This window comes from Panthera leo, chromosome B4 (assembly GCF_018350215.1).
Source record: "Panthera leo isolate Ple1 chromosome B4, P.leo_Ple1_pat1.1, whole genome shotgun sequence".
Lineage (NCBI taxonomy): Eukaryota > Metazoa > Chordata > Mammalia > Carnivora > Felidae > Panthera > Panthera leo.
The window spans coordinates 69,632,509-69,652,109 of NC_056685.1; the positions used below are offsets into that span (position 1 = coordinate 69,632,509).

The 19,601-nt window shown below is 42.1% G+C and overlaps 2 protein-coding genes and 1 long non-coding RNA gene across 9 annotated transcripts in view; 1 reads left to right on the forward strand and 2 right to left on the reverse strand.

Annotated features, from left to right (window-relative positions):
• Positions 1-19,601, forward strand: part of PPHLN1 (periphilin 1) — a 247,493-nt gene that overhangs the window by 225,002 nt on the left and 2,890 nt on the right. For 2 of the 6 annotated variants that reach the window (XR_006204793.1, XR_006204796.1), the window contains exon 13: positions 2,049-2,194. The gene's annotated coding sequence lies outside the window, so the exon portion shown is untranslated. Of the gene's footprint in view, positions 1-2,048; positions 2,195-8,240; positions 8,327-11,203; positions 11,825-12,669; positions 13,221-19,601 lie in introns of those variants that run through there. The other 4 variants (XR_006204792.1, XR_006204794.1, XR_006204791.1 and 1 more) reach the window with 4 other exon arrangements.
• Positions 245-2,039, reverse strand: LOC122224444. Its single transcript, XR_006204797.1, has 3 exons — positions 1,841-2,039; positions 1,552-1,636; positions 245-510 (listed from the first exon to the last, which is right to left on the reverse strand). It is a non-coding gene; the product is annotated as an uncharacterized LOC122224444 (long non-coding RNA).
• The window catches only part of PRICKLE1 (prickle planar cell polarity protein 1), a 114,367-nt gene continuing 98,720 nt past the window's right edge, over positions 3,955-19,601 (reverse strand). For both annotated transcript variants that reach the window (XM_042946273.1, XM_042946275.1), the window contains exons 2-8: positions 17,377-17,562; positions 15,688-15,801; positions 14,902-15,039; positions 14,127-14,330; positions 12,653-12,839; positions 10,898-11,758; positions 3,955-9,050 (exon numbers count right to left, since the gene is read on the reverse strand). In XM_042946273.1, the coding sequence (XP_042802207.1) occupies positions 8,188-9,050; positions 10,898-11,758; positions 12,653-12,839; positions 14,127-14,330; positions 14,902-15,039; positions 15,688-15,801; positions 17,377-17,508 (2,499 nt within the window). In that variant the 5' untranslated portion in view covers positions 17,509-17,562 and the 3' untranslated portion in view covers positions 3,955-8,187. The remainder of the gene's footprint in view (positions 9,051-10,897; positions 11,759-12,652; positions 12,840-14,126; positions 14,331-14,901; positions 15,040-15,687; positions 15,802-17,376; positions 17,563-19,601) is intronic.

Consider the following 19,601-nt stretch of genomic DNA (forward strand, 5'->3'; position numbering starts at 1 on the left):
AGCCACCCAGGTGGCTTGACAGCTATAATGCTGCTCAGGTTGGCACACTCTGCTTGCCAGATGAGGGTTTGTGGGTTATGCATAGTACGTTTACCATCTCCTTCCTGCCTTTTCTCTTGAGAACACTGATGTTCAATTCAGTGAAAAAGGTGGGGGAGTGGGAGGAGGAAGGAAGACTAGTAATAGTAACTAAGGCGGTTAGCAGAATCTTTTCTCCCCCTTTTCATGTAATGGAGTTGAAATCGAGTCACATGACTGCTAATTAGGATTTTATTTGCTGTGTTCCCCCTTGCAGTTAGGTGTAATCAAGTGACTGAGTCCATTCCTATGGAATTTGAGTGGAAGTACCTCTTCTTCTGGGCTGGGACCCTTAGGACAGTGGATGTGCTCCTTTGTAGTCTCTCTTTATTCCTTCCCAAAGTAGTAGCAATAGCAACTCAGCCTTGATTTGCTGCAGAGCCACAAGATGGAAGGAACTTGGATCCCTACATGACCACATGGAGTACTGAACTGTTGGGTGAAAGAGGAATAAACTTCTTCACTGTTTAAGCCACATTATTGTTTTTTTGTTAGCAGCTTACCTTTGGTTCAAATTAATGCAAATGGTATTTCAGAGTTAGCTTCACTGAAGTTGGTTCTCAGCAGGCTGTACAAGTCCTGCCTTTCCATTGTAATAATTGATCTTGGGGTAATGGGGACTGAGTATATAAAAGGCTTTGCCAAGGGGCACCTGGCTGGCTCAGTCTGTGAGGCATCTGACTCTGGATCTTGGGGTTGTGAGTTTGAACCTCACATTGGGTATGCAATTAAACATGATACAATGAAAAATACAATGAAAAAAAAAGGCCAGTCCACTGAGTTAATTCCAAGTTGTATTTAAAATCTCACTTGATGACAAATATCAATAAAGCCTGATGCACATTTGTATAGCGGTAGAGACAGCCCGATAATATATAGCACATTGTTTTTTGAGCTCTGTTCCACAGACTAATAGTGTGCTAATGTTAGACCATTATCACTGAAATTATATAAGGCTTAAAGTTTTTTTTCATTTTTTTGTGTGTGAATGAAAATGTAGAAGTTTACTGAAATATAAACATTTGAGAACATATCAAATAGGAAAAAACCACAACATACACAGACACTTGCTGCAAGAGGACGTGTGAGGTATGTAACCACCGCCTAGGCTACCCATGTGTTAGCACATTTTTCCTGGTTGGAATCCATGTAAGGTGGGAAGGGGACAGAGCTGCCCTGGCTGACTGGCCATACAGCCTGCAGGTCTGCACCTTCAGTGAAAGCCCCTTTTGGCCCAGTTCCTGGGGGCACCTGCTGGCACCCCTACTCTTGGGTAGAAAGGCGGAGACCCTGCTGTTTTCCTTGAGGGTAGGGAGGGTTCACTGTGTGGGTAAGGCTGGACAAGCTGCCTGGGGAAAGGGAGAGGATCCAGTGACCAGAAAGTGTGCTGTCCCTTCATCCTCCAAGTGGGAAGAGTCCATCCTTTGTGATCAAACCCCTGAGAAAGACACACTGGCCAAATGTCTGCAGTACCTTTAAGTGAGTCCAGCACGGCCAACTGGGTTCCTCTCTGTCACCAGATCCCAGGTGCCCTCCTCTGCCAACAGCCTGTGCTTGCCTGGTGGGGAAGGCGGAGAAGGCTTCTGAGGCCGAAAAGGGTCAGCCCCCAGTGGATGAGAAAGTGTGTGTGCATTGTGTGTTGTGGGGGGCCACGGGAGGGGAGAGAAAATGCAGTCCAGCAGAGTGTGTGTGCATTGTGTGTTGTGATGGGGGGGGCCATGGGAGGGGAGAGAAAACGCAGTCCAGCAGAGCTGTAGCTTACCAGGCCGAGGTATCTGTTCTGTGCTAGCTTTTAATTTCCTCCCCTTTCCTTTCCTTTTCTGCATTAGCAGTTTGAGGGCTCCCACCGGCATGGCCTCCCACCACCACAGCCTGATGACACCCTCGTGGTGGTGGTCTGTGAACACTGCAGGGCATATTCATTTGAGAGGTGAGCCTTGTGTAAGAATCACATTTTCTTTATGACATAGGAGCAGCCTGCTCCCCCTGCTGAGGGTCCAAGAGGAGAGACGGAGCTCCCTCATCTCCTATCCCCTGGAGTGGCTTGACCTCTTCAAGGCCCATGGCCTCCATGGCCCGTCCCTGTCCTGAAGTGGGGAGACCTGCCCGCACCTTGGTAAGCTAAGGGTATGGGACTAGCCCTGCTTTGGCAGAAATTTCCTATTCTTTTAAACTTTGTATTCTACTTCTTTAGAGTAGAATATAGCGTACCATATTGGATGTCGGTTAAAATATATCTCAGGTTTAATATATCAAATACTTCATAGGATTCTGAGAAGCACCATAGTTTTCAGTTATTTCACTATCTGAATAAGGTTAGAACCACCCGTCTAGTGTTTTTTGATTTATACTTACACTTGCACATATAATAAGCCAGTGAAAATTTTATTCTCATTTTACAATCAAGGGCAGGAGAAGTTATAAGTTGCCCAAGGTCATATAGCTGGAAGTGGCAGAGTTGTATCCAAATCCTTCAACTCTGGAGTCTGTGTTCTTGGAAGAAATGAAAGGTTTGGTGTTCATTTGGAACTAGGTTAACATCCTGACTCTAGCACACACTGGCTGTTTGATGTATGTGCAGTTAATGTGTAATGTAATGAGTGAGACAGAAAAATAACTTTTTAAAAAACTTGAGAATATTCAAATCCTAGTTCAGTAGGTTTTTGGTTTCCATTTTATCCTCAGTTGCTACTACCTTCCATATTGGTTCCTATGACTTCTGTTTTGGAGCGATTTTGTAAAACCCACTTGAGATTCATCAGGGTAATTTTTATGAGGCAGTTAGCACGTAGGGTTAGAACCCTCATGACTACAGTGCTGCCCAGGACTCAGCTCTTTGGTCGCTGTACCTGGGCCTATGGTAGAGTTTGAGAAGAGCCATTTAAGTGGAAGGAACTTGGTAATTCAACTCACCCATTCTGGGAACCAAGATTAATTAAACATAATTAACACCTTTTCAGCTTTGCTTACAACATATTCAGAGATTCAAGAACAAGATTGCTACCAGTAGCAATCCTCTGCGATGTAGGGGGGGAAAAACCAAAACAAAACTTTAGGTAATTGGAGAGAAATAACATGAGGGAAGAAAATAGAACATACTTGCCTTCAACATACTCTATGTAGTCTCCCAACTGTCTACTTGATGAAGACAAAGCCGGCTTTAAGTATAGGCACGGATAGGGAAGTAACCATCCTCAGACTTTTTCCTCATGATTTACTTTAACCCATGCCCACTGAGTCCCAAGCATTTAATTAATAGATTAACTGAAAAAAGCCCCAACCCTTTAAAAAGTTCCCTGCTCCCTCTTTGGAGAGATCCTTTTGGGAATCCTTGCCAGACACAAATGTTGGTAAATGAGAGAGTCAGAAAAGGGAAAAACACTTTATGCTACAAGACTTTTCTGACCTATAAATTCAGTTCAGTCTCCACAGAATACTGAAGCTGGAAGGAAACCCTTGAGGTGGCCTAGCACTCTCATTTTACAGAAGTAGAAACTGGGTCAGAGCACTTCACCTGCTGGAGTTAATGAGAGAGGTGTGTCTCCTAACCCAGATCTCCTGAATCCTGGCATCCAGTGGGCTCTGTACCACTCAGCAAGATAAGCTTGGTGATGGTTTGTATTAGATTAGGAACCATCTTTTCTGTTGTCAGTTGCTCGGTTCGTTTATCTAGAAACACGAAGACAAGTATTGGCATTTTTGAGAACTGTCTTCATATTCTTTATTATTTTTGTTAATGTTTATTTTTGAGACAGACAGACTGAGCAGGGGAGGGGACAGAGAGGGAGGGAGACACAGAACTCAAAGCAGGCTCCAGGCTCTAAGCTGTCAGCACAGAGCCTGATGCAGGGCTCCAGCTCATGAACTGTGAGATCATGACCTGAGCTGAAGTCGGAGGCTCAACCGACTGAGTCACCCAGGCTCCCCAACTGTATTAGAACTGGCTTCATATTCTTAAATGGTTGTTTGGAATCAAATGCTTTCAGAGAATGGGCTACAAGTTACGTCTAAAGTTGACATAACAGCACCTTGTGCACACACAGCAGTAAAGAGATGTGAATTTCCTTTGTCAAAAGAAAAGCTGAGGCTAAAATTGATCCCTAAAATGGGAATACTTCACCAACTAGCTGGTTCTGTTCAAAAATAAGGAATCAGCTCAAGTCCTGCGGCCAAGTCTATATATACCCAATGTTTTTGTTCCATACAGGCTTCCCAAACCATTTTGTGGAAGCTACGGTTAAACTTCATTCCCCTAGTGAAGTTTATGATTCTGTGACCTTGGAAAAATTTGAGCTCAGAAGTGCAAAATTCAGTTGCTCCTGTTCATTTATCCTTGGCCCAGTTTACCTGGGAACCTTCCCAATGTGTTAGCAGAAAACCCCTGTGACTGTGCACAAGCACACCTCCCGTTTTAGATCACTCCAAAGAATGGCTAGCAAATGGAACCAGGCAATTAACTACTTTCTCATTTGACTAAAAAGAATTTTTATCATAATTGTGTTACCAGCATTGAATTGGTAATGAGGCTCTTAGAATTTTATCTCAGTTTTTCTCCTTTGTGCATCAAAAAAGGTCACAAGTATTTCTGTAAATAGTAATTAGTTGTGCCTTTCCTCATTAGCTCTGAGGAATGGGGAATCACCTTCAGGCTGCAGAATAGAGAACCCATGCACTGGAGATTTGCCAATGGCAGGCTCACTTTGTTCAAAGTGTTTCAGAAATGTTTGAATTTGTCGCTAGCATTTAGAAGCCGGGAGATTTGGCAAATGTTTAAATTCCTGGTTTCTAAGAATGTGAAGGGAGGTCCAGCAACACTCGTTCTCCTTTCCATGGCAGTAGTCAAGTGTCCATTAGAAAAGAAGAGCTCAAGAAACCAAAGTATGCCCATGCTGTGTTAATAATACCTCTGCTAAAATCCTTGGGGCACTCCTGAAATTTATCCACACCAATACTTTCAGGACCCATCACCCAAGAACCAGCTGGGCAGGGACATGTGCCATCCCTGGAAATCTAGCAGCCTTGGGTGCCCGTTCCAGTTTTACTACTATTTTGAGAAGGCCCATGATTTGTATCTAAGAGGGCTAGACAGCAAGTGATACCTCCTTTTACTTCTGGTGCGTTTTATTTAACTCAGGAACTAGAAGGCAGAGCAAAAAGTATAGCAGATGCATACACAAAATGAATCTTCTTCTTTTAATCAGAGCCGAAAGGAGTCCCCATTGACATTTTACTCGGTGCCCCTTCGTGGGCTTTAAGCAAAATGTTCAATTTGCTCTGAAGTGAGGAAAATGCAACAGTTAAGGGTTCTGTCTCACAGGTGTAGAGATTAGAGACAGTGTTTTAACATTTGATATTTATCTTGAGACCCACCTGACCAGATACTTTGCACTCTTGTTAACCAAATCTGTGAACACCTGTTGGCAACTATATGCTTCCTTTTCTTGCCTAATTCTTCACAGAACTGCAAGGCAGTTCTTTTCCTTCCTTTGTAGCTAGTTTTGTTTTTTGCCACTAACCAAGAGTTAAAAGCTTTAAAGGTTATGCATTTCCTTAAGCCTTTAGCAATCTACATGACCCTCTGTTGCCAGAAGCAAAAGGAACTAATCTTTTGAGAATGACTTGAAAACTACTGAGGACAGCGAGGTTCATACCTACATTTCTCCAGACTATGTATCAGTGTTTACTATTTATTATTCGTCTTTTCTAAACAACACATCACAGCATTCTTTTCTAAAAGGATGCCCACTGTGGCAGCTCAGGTTCTGAAAAGGTCTTCAAAAGCAAGAAATTTGCTAATTGTTTATGTGAGATTGTGATGGAACAAGCACCCTTGTACATTGTTAGTGTAAATGTTGATCAGGCAGATTTCTTTTGGAGGAAAAGAAATTATAAATGCGTCACTTCTGTCCCAGGAATTATGCTGCTCAGAATTTATGTGCATATATGCCAATGCAGGATAAGGTTATCCATGAGGAAATTCAAGTCCATGGTTAAGTCGATTATGGTGTATTATACCATCACTGAAAAGAATGAGGTAGACCTATTTGTGCTAATGTGGAAGTCCACACATAAAGTGAAAAAAGCAAATCTAAGCATGCATGTATAGTTTGCTACCATTTTTAAAAGAAACATTTACATAAATATGCTTTGAACATCTGAAGGACACTAGAAATGATTAATAGTGGTTACTTCTGGGGAGGGACCTGATGGACTGGAGATGAAGAGTGAAAAGAGATACGCCACTATCTTTTGAGTTTGTGTGTGTGTGTGTGTTTTGATTTTTGTTAGCATGTGCATGCATCTCCTTTTCACGGCTATGTTTTTTAAAATGAACCAGACCACGGAAATAATGATACACTTGTTGAGTAAGTGGCTCTCTCCCCAGTTGTGTGTTTCTGAAGGTTCTCTGTCCATCCCACGTACACAGCCCTGCCCTCTCCAGGGATGGGTGTAGGGGATGCTAGACTACTCGTTTATCTCTTGGATTCACATCCCCCTTCCCCAAGGCCTAACAGCTTTTCCCCAGTCCAGTAAACATGGACAGCTTTGCCTCTGGGCCTCAAGTTCTATTTCCCACTTACTAGTAGGAACAAGGGGATGTGCAGGAGTCAAATGGTGGCCTGTTAATGGTATAAGAATGGGCAATCATGCCTGAACAGGGGAGCTAAACAGAAGTTACCTGGATATGTTTGAAAATATCTGTGTTCAGAAAGGTAGTTCGTTATTTATTAATAAGCATTTATTAAATACCTTCCTATAGGTCCAAGGTACCACTAGGACCTTACTTAGGACTGAAACATATATGCAAGAATTGCACATAAAATATCAGCTCATTAGTTCAAATTCAAGATCATTGTTCCTTGAAACAGAACCTCATATAAACTTGAAGTAGTCAGTGGCACAGCATCCTCTAAAGATTTTAAAAGAAAAAGGCCAACAAGTTAGCTGGAAAGGAAAGGAATAGCCTCTCTTCAAATACTAAATCTGCAAAGTCCTCTGCCTCTAAAGCAGATCCTTGTAGTTTTGGTCTCTTCCCAGGAAATAATCACCACTCTGTTGAAAATGGGAAAGGCACCCCCTACCATCCCCAAGGGGGGAAAAAAAACATTCACCCAAACAGCTTCTACTTGTTTTTACCATATATTCCAGGGATATGTATGGGGTTTTTTTTTTGTTTGTTTTTACATTTATACAGTTTACATTGCTTGACCCATAAATAGCACTCGTAAGATTAATAGGGCCATAGTTTTAAAGAGTATTTACATAGCCCCACCATGCATACAGAGCCTTTTTAATATTGAAAAAAATCAAAAAATTTGAACTTTCCATCACTAGGCAATATAAATTTGGCCATCTAAGCTTATAAACCCTGACTAAAATACAAGCAATCATTTCATCCATAAATGCTGTTTCTGGTTCTCCAACAAATCTAGCACTGCAGTGTAACAAATGTCTTGCAATTCAGGGATATAAAAATAATCAGCTTTAAAATCTGAACTGTACAGTATGTACATTAATATTTGCACCGTTAAATTAGGAATACACTTAAGTCTATGAAATACTACATTATAAATAGCAACATCTTTTTCAATCTGGAGCTGGAGCTAATACAATGCAGCGTTTACCTGGCTAACTGAAAGGGGACGAGGTGGCCTCACACGATGGGATGCACAGTATTGGCTGGGTCAGCGTGACTACGTGCATGCCGCACAACAAGACAGACTGATCAGGACCTGGGCCAACCTGGTGTAGACAAAGGACACACACTATCACTTTACAAAGGTGGCGGGAGTTCTCCATTGTCTAAAATCAACACCCCTGTCCAATCACCTCCTGACAGTCTCTTGAGGATTGGAGACCAAAACCGCTACATAGGGCTGTAATGCACCTGACAGGCACAAGATGTGGCATCAACCTGGCACCATCCAAGGAGGGCAAACTGGAGAAATCACACCTTCCAAAGGTTAATCTGACACTGTAAACAGCAGCAGGGGTCTCATTTACATGGGCAAAGCACTTCAAACTATTTTAGCAACTTTCCTATGAAGAAAAAAGATAGGATTCAAGATGGTTAATGGCAGTTTAAATATGATCCCCACAGCTACTAGGTTAAGAAATAATACAGTTTTTGCCCTTGTGTCCCTTTTTCTTCTTGGATTTAGTTGTCCTCTGACCAAACTGAGGAGTGGGGAGTGCAGAAGTTGGGCTCGAAAGGTCATCTGTATAGTAGGCGTATCTCTGTGGCCGGGGTTGAGGAATTGGTTGTCCAAGAAAATATCCTTCTTCTTCTGAGTCGGAGGAGGAGGAGGTGGAGGAGCACCAGGAATCATCGTCCTCACCGTAGAGTCCCAGAAACCTAGGCACTCCTGGGTTCTGCAGTGCGTAATCGGAGGTGGCATGGGCGTACTGTCCATACAGATCAGCATTCTGGATGTATGCTTGGATTTCCCGGGCACTTTTATTCTGTATAAATTTCTCATAGTTATCGGGGGTGTAAAGCCGCAGTCTGTCCTTGGGAGAGTATTTTCTTTCTGTGACCAGATTCAGGGCATTGTCAGAACGGGACTTCCTACTTCTCCTGCGGCGATGGTGATGAGACCGGGATCCCCTCTCTTCAAAATGGTAGACCCGTCTTCGAGTCCTTTCACTCATCGGAGGCTGCCGGATTTCAATGTTGTCATAGTTTCCATTGTCAATGACGTCATCTGAAAACTTGACCTGCTGTGGTCTGGATTGAGACTTGGATCTTCTCAGTACTGGCAGATGTACTACTGGTTTCTCCTCAGGCATGATTTTTTCTGGACACAACTCTGAATTTAGACTCTTCAAGGACTCTGTGCTCCTGTGCAACATGGAAGAGTTCAAAGTCCCCATATTGCTCATTTTCTCACAATCTTCTGCCTCCATTTCCTCAAAGTTTTGCAGGGAATATAATGAGGGTCTCGGCTTGGTTTCTCCATCCACTGAAGCCCCTAGAAGAAAAACCAAGACAAAATGTGATCTTCTGACAATTACTACACACAAGCTACTGAAAGGAAGCATCTCAAAGAAAATTCTCCCAAGTGTCAGTGTTTGATTAACACCCACTAGGTAAAACCAACATGCACTTGAGAAGGTTTGACTTTTATCATCGATACAGGGGGCATAGCCTCTTACAAGCCCAGCTCTTTTGTGGCCAGACGTTATAGCACATGTCACGAGCAGCATTTTGAAACTTCTCCACATGTAGAACATGACACACAGAAGCTTCTGCTTCGTGATACATTAAAGCCAGACTACTTCACTTGAACATCTCTCTAATCAATCCCTTCCTTTGCATCCACATGGCCACAGTTATCATCCTTTTATACCTAGTTTAGTGGTCAGCAAACCACAGCCCAAGGGCCACATTTGGCCCACAGCCTATTTGTGGATAAAGTTTCACTGGAACACAGCCACACCTATTCACTTACACATGGTCTATCATTGCTTTCTGCAGTGACAGAGTTGAATGGCTGCAACAGAGACTGTATAATCTAAAAAGTGCTATCTAGCCCTTTACAGGAGAAGTTTGCCAAGCCCTGACACCTAGATCATCATATCCAGTCTTCTTCCCCCTTTACCTCTGTAACATATGCCACTCTCAGATTAATTTTACTTTAATAAAGCTCTTCTCAAAACAGATATTGCTCTCCTTTTTTAATAGGGCCCAGGCAAGTCGAAACAAGTAAATATAGCCCAGCAGACTGTAAGTGACTAGGGCATGGTACAGACTATTGTCACCTAGAGACTACATAAACTTCCTACTTTCTAGAGGGAGCCTGTTTCTCAGCCCATTATTGTCAAGGAATGTCAGCCCTAACACTTTGTGTACCCAATGAGGTCTGTTTTTGATACTAAGTGTTAAAACACAGAGCCCAGCAAACAGGATATGCTTAATTCAGTCCCACCCACATTCTTCAACTCCCCTTTATTGTTGGCCTGCCTCATCTTTGACAAGTCCAACAGAAACTAGGAGGGTAGCTAGCTGTCTTAATTCCTTCTTGCCAGGGTTATTTCTGGCACAGGGCAGCCAGTAAAGCCTTTCCTGCCTATATTACAGTAACATAACCTTTATGAAAGGACTGAATATTATCAGTTGGACTATGAAACTAGCCACAGCCTTTGCTAGCCACGGACCAGTAATATTTCTGTGTTCAAAGACTTAACGCAAATGTGAGATTCAGGAGGGGGTGGGTTCCAGACTCAGTCGTGCCTTTAAAAACCTATGTAAAGTTAGGCATTTAGCCTCTTGGTGATTTAAGTTTCCTCATGTGTAACACATACTAAGTAATACCCACTTGATACAGCTCAGGATCATTTTAAGGGTAAAGTGTAGATAACTGATACGAATATGCTTTGAAAACATTAAAGTGAAATTATTTTTTAATCTGCATAAAAAACATTCAGCTATTTTTGAGCTATCTGTTGCCAGCGGGCAATTCAGAAAAATATAAAAGATGCCATGAGCTTATAAAGCACACATGCTGATTTTAGCATCTTGAAATTCCTACAGCAAATCTTAAGAGCACAGGATCTTTCAGACACAGATGCAGACTCCATTATCCACATAAATCAATTTCCTCCTCTTTAAAATAAGGATAATACCTATTCAAGAAGCTTCTATTAAACACGTATGCTCACGTTTATTTTGTTAGCGTTTGGCGTTTGATGTAAACTTCTTCCTTCCCTTGGTCTACAGTTTTTCGTAACATGGGCCCTACTGCTGAACTGTAGTTTGTAGAATAAATTTTTTAGTGGCTCTTTTTTCCAAAAACCCCATAATCCCTAGATTGCGTACCTGTGATATTAGATAAAGCCAAAGAATCCATAGAATCTCGAACACTTTGCTCTGGTTTCAAGTCTGACAAACACTCCAGGGAATCTTCATACCAGTGTGTTTGATCGTGATTATAGCCTGAAGCCCCATGGTCCAGATCCAATTCCTGGAGCCTTCTACTGCTTGCAGGGCCTGGGTGGCTGCCATAAGCAGAATCGCCTAGTCCATCTTGTGACTGTGCCCAATACATATCAGACTGGTATTTTTTACTTGCAAGGCTCTGGTTATTTTGCTTTAACTCGGTCTTATTTTTAACCATGTTATCAGATATCCAGTGCTCACTGGCTCGTATATCTAGCTCACTGGGCGGCTGCTGAAAGAGGCTTTTATCACCAAACTTGAGGAGGAGCTGCGTCATATAATCTTCATGCTCAGCCCATTCTTCAGGGTCTTCTGGGGTTTCGTGCTCCACTCTGCCTTTCCAAAATTCTTCATTGACGAAACCTCCCTGCCTGGCGAGACTCAGATCCTCCAATTTCCGAGAAAGGGTGTCATCAGCATTGCCTGATAGGCCAGGAAACTTGTAGTTCAGAGCAGGCGACAAAAGAAGAGACTGTCTACACTGATCTGCTGACCGACTGCTCTTGCCCATCCGGACACTTCTTCGAGAGTCTCTTGATCGAGCTGACTGAAATGCAGAGTCAGAAGAATCAGAGGCATGGACGTCTTCACCAAGGCTGCATGTTTTCGAGCAATAAATCTGACCTTGTTTGGGAAGGAAGGGACACCCCAACAAAGAAGCTTTACACTGGGCACAAGAAAAGCAGGCTTCTGTAGCATGCCAGTGCTGCCCATCATAGGTCATCTGTGCATGGTCGACACCTGTTTTGAAGAAGGACACAGTAGGGGGTTACAGTTCAATCTTGAAATAAAGGAAGACAAAGACAAGAATGTTTGTATGGGGGAACTCTAAAAGGTGATGGAAATGTCTGTATCTTGAAAGGGCTGTGGGTCACACATGTACAGTTAATTGTCATTATTCACAAATCCCATATTTTTGAATTTGCCTACTTGCTAAAATGTATCTATACCCGCAGAATCAATACTTGCAGAGCTTTCAGGGTTATTTGCTGACAGGTGCAGAATGATGAAAAATCTGAGTCAACTGATGTGCCATGTTCCCAAGCTGAGGTCAAACAACCGACGCTCTGTCGTTTGTCTCTGCACTCATACTATAACAGCTGACAGAGCCATGGTCGATTTATTATCAAGTTTTCTTTGCATTTTTGGGTTTTGTGTTGATTCTGCTGTTTAAAAGGGCTCCCAAGCATAGTGCTGAAGTGCTGTATACTGTCCCTGAGCTCAAGAAGGCTGTGATGTGCCGTATAGAGCACGTAAGTGTGTTAGATCTAACAGCTTCATTCAGGCATGAGCTACAGTGCTCTTGGCTACGATTTCAATATTAGTGAATCAGTATACACTAAATAAGGTGTGTTTAAACTAAGACATACATGAAACAAGATTATCTGTTGAGCAGTTCATGAAAATGTGACCAGAGCCTTGCAGGACCCCAACCCTGACTGTCCCCGAGGAGCAATGGTCCAGTAACTCAGGCGACTTTATAGAACACAACCATCGCAAATAATGACAGCTGACTACATATCCATTGTCAAAAGTCCTCAAACTAAAACATTTAAGATCTGTACATGTCCCTGTAAGTTCTATAAAACAAACCCACACAGAGACTGGACAATCATAGGCCGGCTACACACTTACCGATGTGCTCCCCACAGGTCTCACAGTACTCTGCATAGAGAGACTCAAAACAGCCGCAGCAGAATGGGCGGCCATCCTTCATGATGTATCTCTGTCCCCCCAGGACCGTTTCACACTCAAGGCAGCAGAAGTGTTTCATGTGCCAATGGCGACCCTCAGCTTCTGTGCACTCATCAGCAAAAATTATCTTTAAAAAGAAATGGGATGAAAAGATCATGATGAGCTCTTCTAGAGGCCAAGTAACTGCATGTTTTCTGGACAACTGACAGACATTGGCTCTTAAAGAAATCACTTAACTAGCTAACCTTGGTTCTTATAGCCTCAGGCTCACATCTTACTTGATTTAGATATGAAATAAAAGCAGGAATTGAAAATGCTGAAAAAGAGAAACTCAGTGCTTGCTTAAACTTAAAACAAAAAACAGATTTTTACGTCGGAGATCATTCATTTGGTCATATTTTTGCTCTCCAGTCACACTTTGTTGGCATAATCTGGCAAAGAATACATTAACATTGAAATAATTTAGTAGTCTGTATTTTGATACTAAACTCATAAAAATGTCTGCAGAATCAGCAGTTACAGCTATCCAGATGCTGTGCTGTGTGAACAGCACGTGTAGATAATGTTTCATTTGACCTGGTGGTCATCTCCAGATTAAAGACTTTATTTTTTATAATTTTGGTTTCAAAGAAAATTCAAATTGCATATTATTGAAAAAAACTAAAAACATAAATGTATAAAAGTAAGCACTGAAAGTGAACTGTCACTGATTGAAGGAGACTGAGGAGATACAGAATAAATGCAATAAGGTACCCTGGATTCGATCTTGGAATAGAAAAGAGACACTAGCAGAAAAACTGGAAATCTAAATAAAGTCTGTAGTTAATGGTATTATGCCAATGTTAATTTCTTAGTTTTGATGCATATACCATGGCTAGGTAGGATGTTTAACAATAAGGGAAGCTGGGAAAGGGTCTACAGAACTCTCTGTCATCCCTTCAAGTCTTCCGTAAATCTAAAATTACTTTAAAATAAAAAGCTTAAAAAAAATTCCTTTCACACCACCATCCCTTCCCACATGCCCCAGGGGTAACCACTGTTAACTCAGTGTATGTCTTTCCATACTAGTTCTGAGTATATACAGATATATACACAATCTCGACTTACTCTCCCTTTATTTAACAAAAAGAAGATTATCTACTACTTAATATTCTTGCAACTGGTTTTCTTCTCCCACAATCCATCAAGGACATCCTACTTGTCAATGCACAAACACACTTGCTGCCTTCTCTTTATTAGCTGCATATTATTCCATTATATGAATGTACAAGATTATCTTAAAAATATACAGACAGCAAAAGCAGGAGATATTTATATTTTGCTTAGATGTGAACAGTGGAATACTGGCTTACTAGAAGCTTATTTTTTCCAGTGTTAAGGGATAAATTTTTTTTTTTTTTTTTTTTTTTTTTACCTCATCACATGCTGAACACCGTGGTTTGAGCAGTTCAGCATGGTGCCTGCCACAGTGAATTTTTCCATCCTGATAAAAATAGATGAGGTCGACCAGCAGCTCGTTGCACGTGTAGCAGACAAAACAGGAAGGGTGCCAGCACACTCCAGGGCCCGCACGAGAGGCAAACACTGCAATTTCACCTCCATTTATCTTCAACCCACACTAAAAACAAAAGGATTTGAAATTTAGATGATCCTTAAGAACTGGATGCTCAGCCTTTCCTACTTTACACTAAGTTCCATTTTGTCAAGAAAGCTTTTATTTGTGGCCCCTCCTGTTAGTGATTAAATAGCTCTTTAATGCTGGATTATTTCTGATTCTTAACTGGAATGAACATGCCTCAGATAACACTACCACACTAGACCGTTTCTAAGAATGGTTTCATCCAAGTCACATGAAGAGTCCTTTTCCTGAGCCAGTCTCCTATTGGATACATTTCCTACTCTGAGCCAGGAAGTGTCTGAACGTCTTCATTCTGTTTCTGCAGTTTTGAACAGTGGGTGTACCCCAGCACCTCTCTCCATGCCCAGATTTCACCTGATGTTTACACAAGGGCAGACTGACTCCCCCTGTCAGTTATAAACATTAATGTCCACTTAATAAAAAGCTAGGCTGCCTTTTATGTTTTGGAGGCTTTTAGGGCCCACACCTGTGCTAGCCCGGTCACCTACCCCCAACCATACTCCATCCACGTCACTACCACGAGCTACTATTCATCCTTGGACAGTGCTACCTGTTCGCACACGGCGTGCATCACTGCTCTGGACAAAAGTTTAATCGTTCCTCTTCCTAGTGCTTCTTTCTTCCTTTGAGCACTGAACACCTGCAATTCTTTCTTCTCCTCTTCACTCAGCGACTGGCAATACCGCACCTTCAGAGAGAAGAAAACAGAAGCACCACCCTGGAGCACCCAGTCTCCCTCACCAATTCAGTATTTCCAGGGTTAGAGTTTCGGCAAAGAGCAAGTTTAACTGGCCTGCCCCATAAATCCCCAATTTAAAAATGACACTGTACCTTTAAAATGACATCAAATCTTATAGCCTCTCCAACAAAAGGGAAATGCAATTTGAAGGATCTTTTTTTAAAAAAATAAGGAGTGTTTAAACTTTTATCAGAGATACTTAAAAAAACTGGAAGACATTAACCTTTCTACAAAAGGTTTAAACTTGTTAATTGCCACTTTCACTCTCCATTCTACAGGCACTCAACTGCAGGGCCAGCCCTAACTACCAGAAAGCACTGACTCTAGATGAAGGGGCAGGGAAATCTCAGGAATTTATAGGTTCCTGATAAGTGGTGGGTGGCTGCAAACACTATGAAAAACAACTTGTTGTTAAGTTTATTGCACTGACACCCTTTTCTCTCTCAAAGAATGGAAAGCTGTATTCTCAAGGCAAATTTTAACTGAAGAAAGGCAAAAGAGCCCTGGCCAGTGACGAGGTAGGGTTTATGAGAGGCAGCTCAATGTTTAGGGTGTATTTTTTTTTTCTTTAAATTAGGCTGCTTCCTGTTATTTTACCTCATTATCATGTGGTGGCAACTGGTACAAGAGCTGTTTAATTCGATGTTTCTCTCCAGGGCTGTTAACATAAGGAACCTTTTCCTCTGGTAAGCAAGCAAAATAGAGCTGGATCTGGGTAAGAGATGAAAAACAAGGACATCAGCATACCGGAAGTGAACATCTTAGCTTACATTCCATCTTAGAAAGTTACCTTTCCCTTTAGGTACAGGGTTTGGCCTCTTGTAGCTAATGAGAAGACCAGCTGAGCCAACTCAGCAGAACTGCAAATCTTCAGATAGCTAGCATCCAGCTGCTAAATTGCTCTTCAGGAATGTAATTTGTAGTGACAATTAGGGGCATCATAAATTATGCACCATAAAATGTGCACACTTAATGCTACTATTCCTCAGCCTATCTCCCTAGGGTCAGCCAAGAAAGAATGCCGGGTGAGTGCTGCGTATGACCACACAGGCTGTGTGACACCGCCCAAAACCCAGACACTACACAAGCACACTCAATTTGCTCTCTGAATTTTACACGTCACAAAGACAAAAGCTGTTTTGTTAAACTGTGTAAACTCTCCCTTATCAGGTTCTCTCAAGCATCAGCTTTCTTTGCTTCCATGGGTGTTATTTTCTAAATACCCGGAGTCCGTTTCCCCACGGAAACTGGAGGGGGGCCATACTGAGCTGTACTGAGGTCACTTTGAAAGGAGAACTCCATTTCTGTTTTTTTTTTTTTTTTTCCCCATGGTATTTCAAGGAATATCCCTTAATGCGTGTAGAGTACTTTGCAGTGCTGAGAATCAAGGTGGTTCAAGGGGAAAAGATCAGGGAACTAGGGGCTTGTCTGCTTCAGTTTATCTTTCTATCACATAAAACCTACCCAATCGTAAGCTGAAAGAAGGGGTTTTCTGCTAGTAAGTTTGCTTTCCTAACCAGTGTGCCAGCACACCACCCTCCCTCCCCATTGTGTCAGCCACAGAAGCTTTTACAGTTAGGAGTGCTTACTGAATACCAGTTCCATGTGCACCGGGTACTGTGCCAGGATGAGTAGGGAGCCCCTATCCTCAGAAAAGTCCCCCACCATGCAGGACACCCCCATAACTTAGGAGCAGCCATACACCCAGCTGGGACCTTTTATTTCAAACTATGGCTTCACCTGCATCTGTCACCAGCAATTTTTAGTAAGTTCATCATTATAAGGATATTGGGGAAATAAAACTCTGCATATACAATATTCTCATCTTAAAGTAACAATACAAACAAAGCATAAAATTATTATTATTATTTTTTTTTTTTTGCATTCCACTCTGGTGACAGATTCTTTTACGTGTCAGGTTATCAAAGGTCAAACGTCTAAGCAATAACACTTCAGGTGATTTCTTACAGCTCTGTACTTCTCATCTCTTCCAAAGCAAAACCATTGCTCAGAGCTGGCATGGAAATGTTCCTCTTTCCTTTCATTACCTTTCTATTGTTACTTGATGTCTTCAAAAAGTTTAAATTCCTCTCACTCTCTCCCAAGAGCGAAGAAATTAAGTATGCCCTTCAAAAGCAAAAATTTATACTACCCAGAGAGTAAGGACAAAGGAGGGTAGCATAGCGTGTCAGTAATGGTAGGAATGGTCTGTACATTTTTTAGCATTTCTCAAAAAAATCTGAAATGTTGTTGGTAAACAGAGCACATGGGGTGATGAGGTCCCACCTGCTCTGGCCGCAGGCCTGGGGGCACCCAGGCATACTCCTCCAGGGCACAGCCAGAGTCGTCGTCAGATGTGGAGCTCCTCTGGCACCCGAAGGCAAGCTTGCTCATTTTGGGCTCCATCTCCAAAGGCATACTATTGAAGTGAAAAGGCCGGTTTCTCAGTCACAGGACATCAAACAATGGCTGCTGTGGACAATATAGGGAAAAAACAAAGAAATTAAAACCTGAAGGCACTACTCTTGCCCTCCAGGAACTTGTATGGAATGCTGTTTACACACAGCTGGGCCTGGTTTTCTAGTAACTAGTTACCCGTTTCTAGTTACCAAGTTACCAGTGTCGCCACCCCCCAACCCCCAGGCCCACCAAAACTGCGCATCTAGAGTTACACAATTTGGAAGCAGCCCCCTTAACAACTTAGCATTTCAGAAGATGCCACCAAAACTAGCTTAGTTCCAGCTGCCTTTAACAAGCGCCTCTAACACGCTATTCGTTAGAAGGGTTCTCAAGAAACTGCTTTGTTGACTTTCTAACTTGCCCACAAATGAAATCCTGTGAAGTCCCAAGAGTGGAAGAAGTGTCAGAGATGGCACCGCCTCCTGCCCTGCCTGCTGCTTTGTGCTCCCGAGACCCCACCCTGCTCCCGGGTCTCCTAATCCCAGCCATTTACTGCTGCCTGCACAGAGTGGGTCCACTGGCAGACTGCTCAGATTTCTGGTTTCTAACCAAGTTCTGAGAGACAGTAAACCTCATTTACTCCCTGACTAGAAATAGCAGTTGAATCCTTAATATAGCACATTCAATCCAAAAGCCTTTAGTATCAATGGGCCAAAGTCTGCCAGACAGTTCATTAATGAGTTCCTTCAACAAAAAGTAATTGAATCCAAGCACGAGGCTAAAATAAAATCCTGCTAGCTGACTATTAGTGTGGAATTGCATTACCAGCAGGCATTCACTGACAAGTCACACCTACTATGTGTGACAAGCTAGGAGCCAGCTACTGGGCAAAGTAAGATGTAAATCCAGTTCTGGATGAAAAGTCTTCCTCAGAGGGAAGGGCTGCAAAGGTGTTAACACAGGGGTCTCTTGCTCTACAGCCCAGGAACTTTGTTATAGGCGTTTAAGTTCCTTGTTAAGTTTCTTTTGATTCTTAAACATCATCCCTCATCCCAAGGCACTAAGAAAAAAAGATACAAGACTTTTCAGAATCGATGCAGCTTGTTTTATACCTGCCCCTTTCCTTCTCCCTCCACCAAAAAAAAAAAAAAAAAAAAAAACCAACAACATAATTAGCCTGACCCCAATTTAAAGAAAACAAGGCTCAGGGAGTTCAATCACTCACCTAAGGTTACACAGCTGAAAGCCAGAGAGTACAGCCACACTACGTGCCTGACTCATCAGACTTCCAAAAATTGTTCTGCCTTAAAAAATTCTCTCTTGCTAAAACAAGTAGGAAAGGCAGTGAACCCTAAGCACACTCCTGCCTGAGAGGAAGTCCTTTCTCAGCCACTATGTCAAACCCAACTCTACAGTATCAGAAAGTTACCTCTCACAACCCAATTATTAAAACGTACGGTTTTTCTTTTATAAATCAAAGGACATAAATTAAAAATGCAACAGTTAACAAGCGGAAGGCCAAACATCCAAGGGCTACAAATCGTTGTTAGAAGAAGGAGCGACGCCATACAGTAGGCAGATATTATTTCAACTATTAATTTAACTTTTCCTTCACCCTGAACAAAAAGTATAGATGAACTCATTTCCTCCACTATCACTGGGAGGTTACGACCTTTTAAACAAGTCGTCATTTCACACAGGTGCAATTCATTCCCATCTTGACTTAAGAAAGGCTCTCTAAACAGGCACATTCCTCTTAGCCCTCCGTAAAAAAAGGATGTGTTAATGAAAGTCAGAAAATTTCTTGGATCTAGTCTTTCCCTTTTGTTTTGGAAAAAGCAACTCCCACATGTCAAAGGAAGAGAACTAGAGGTTAAGAATTTAATTAGTAACTCAAAAATCCCACCAGGAGAACGGGGGCAGGGGGGCTGGGAACCTTCAATGCAATTATAACCTGAATAGTGAAATATATATATTTGGCCCTTCCCAAATCTGGCTGAGGAAGGAGACACTAAGGTACCTGCACTGCAGAAACTTACAAAAAACAAATATTAACAAGAACCTATTAAATATTAATATATTATAAAACAAGAGAAAACACAAATTTAAGA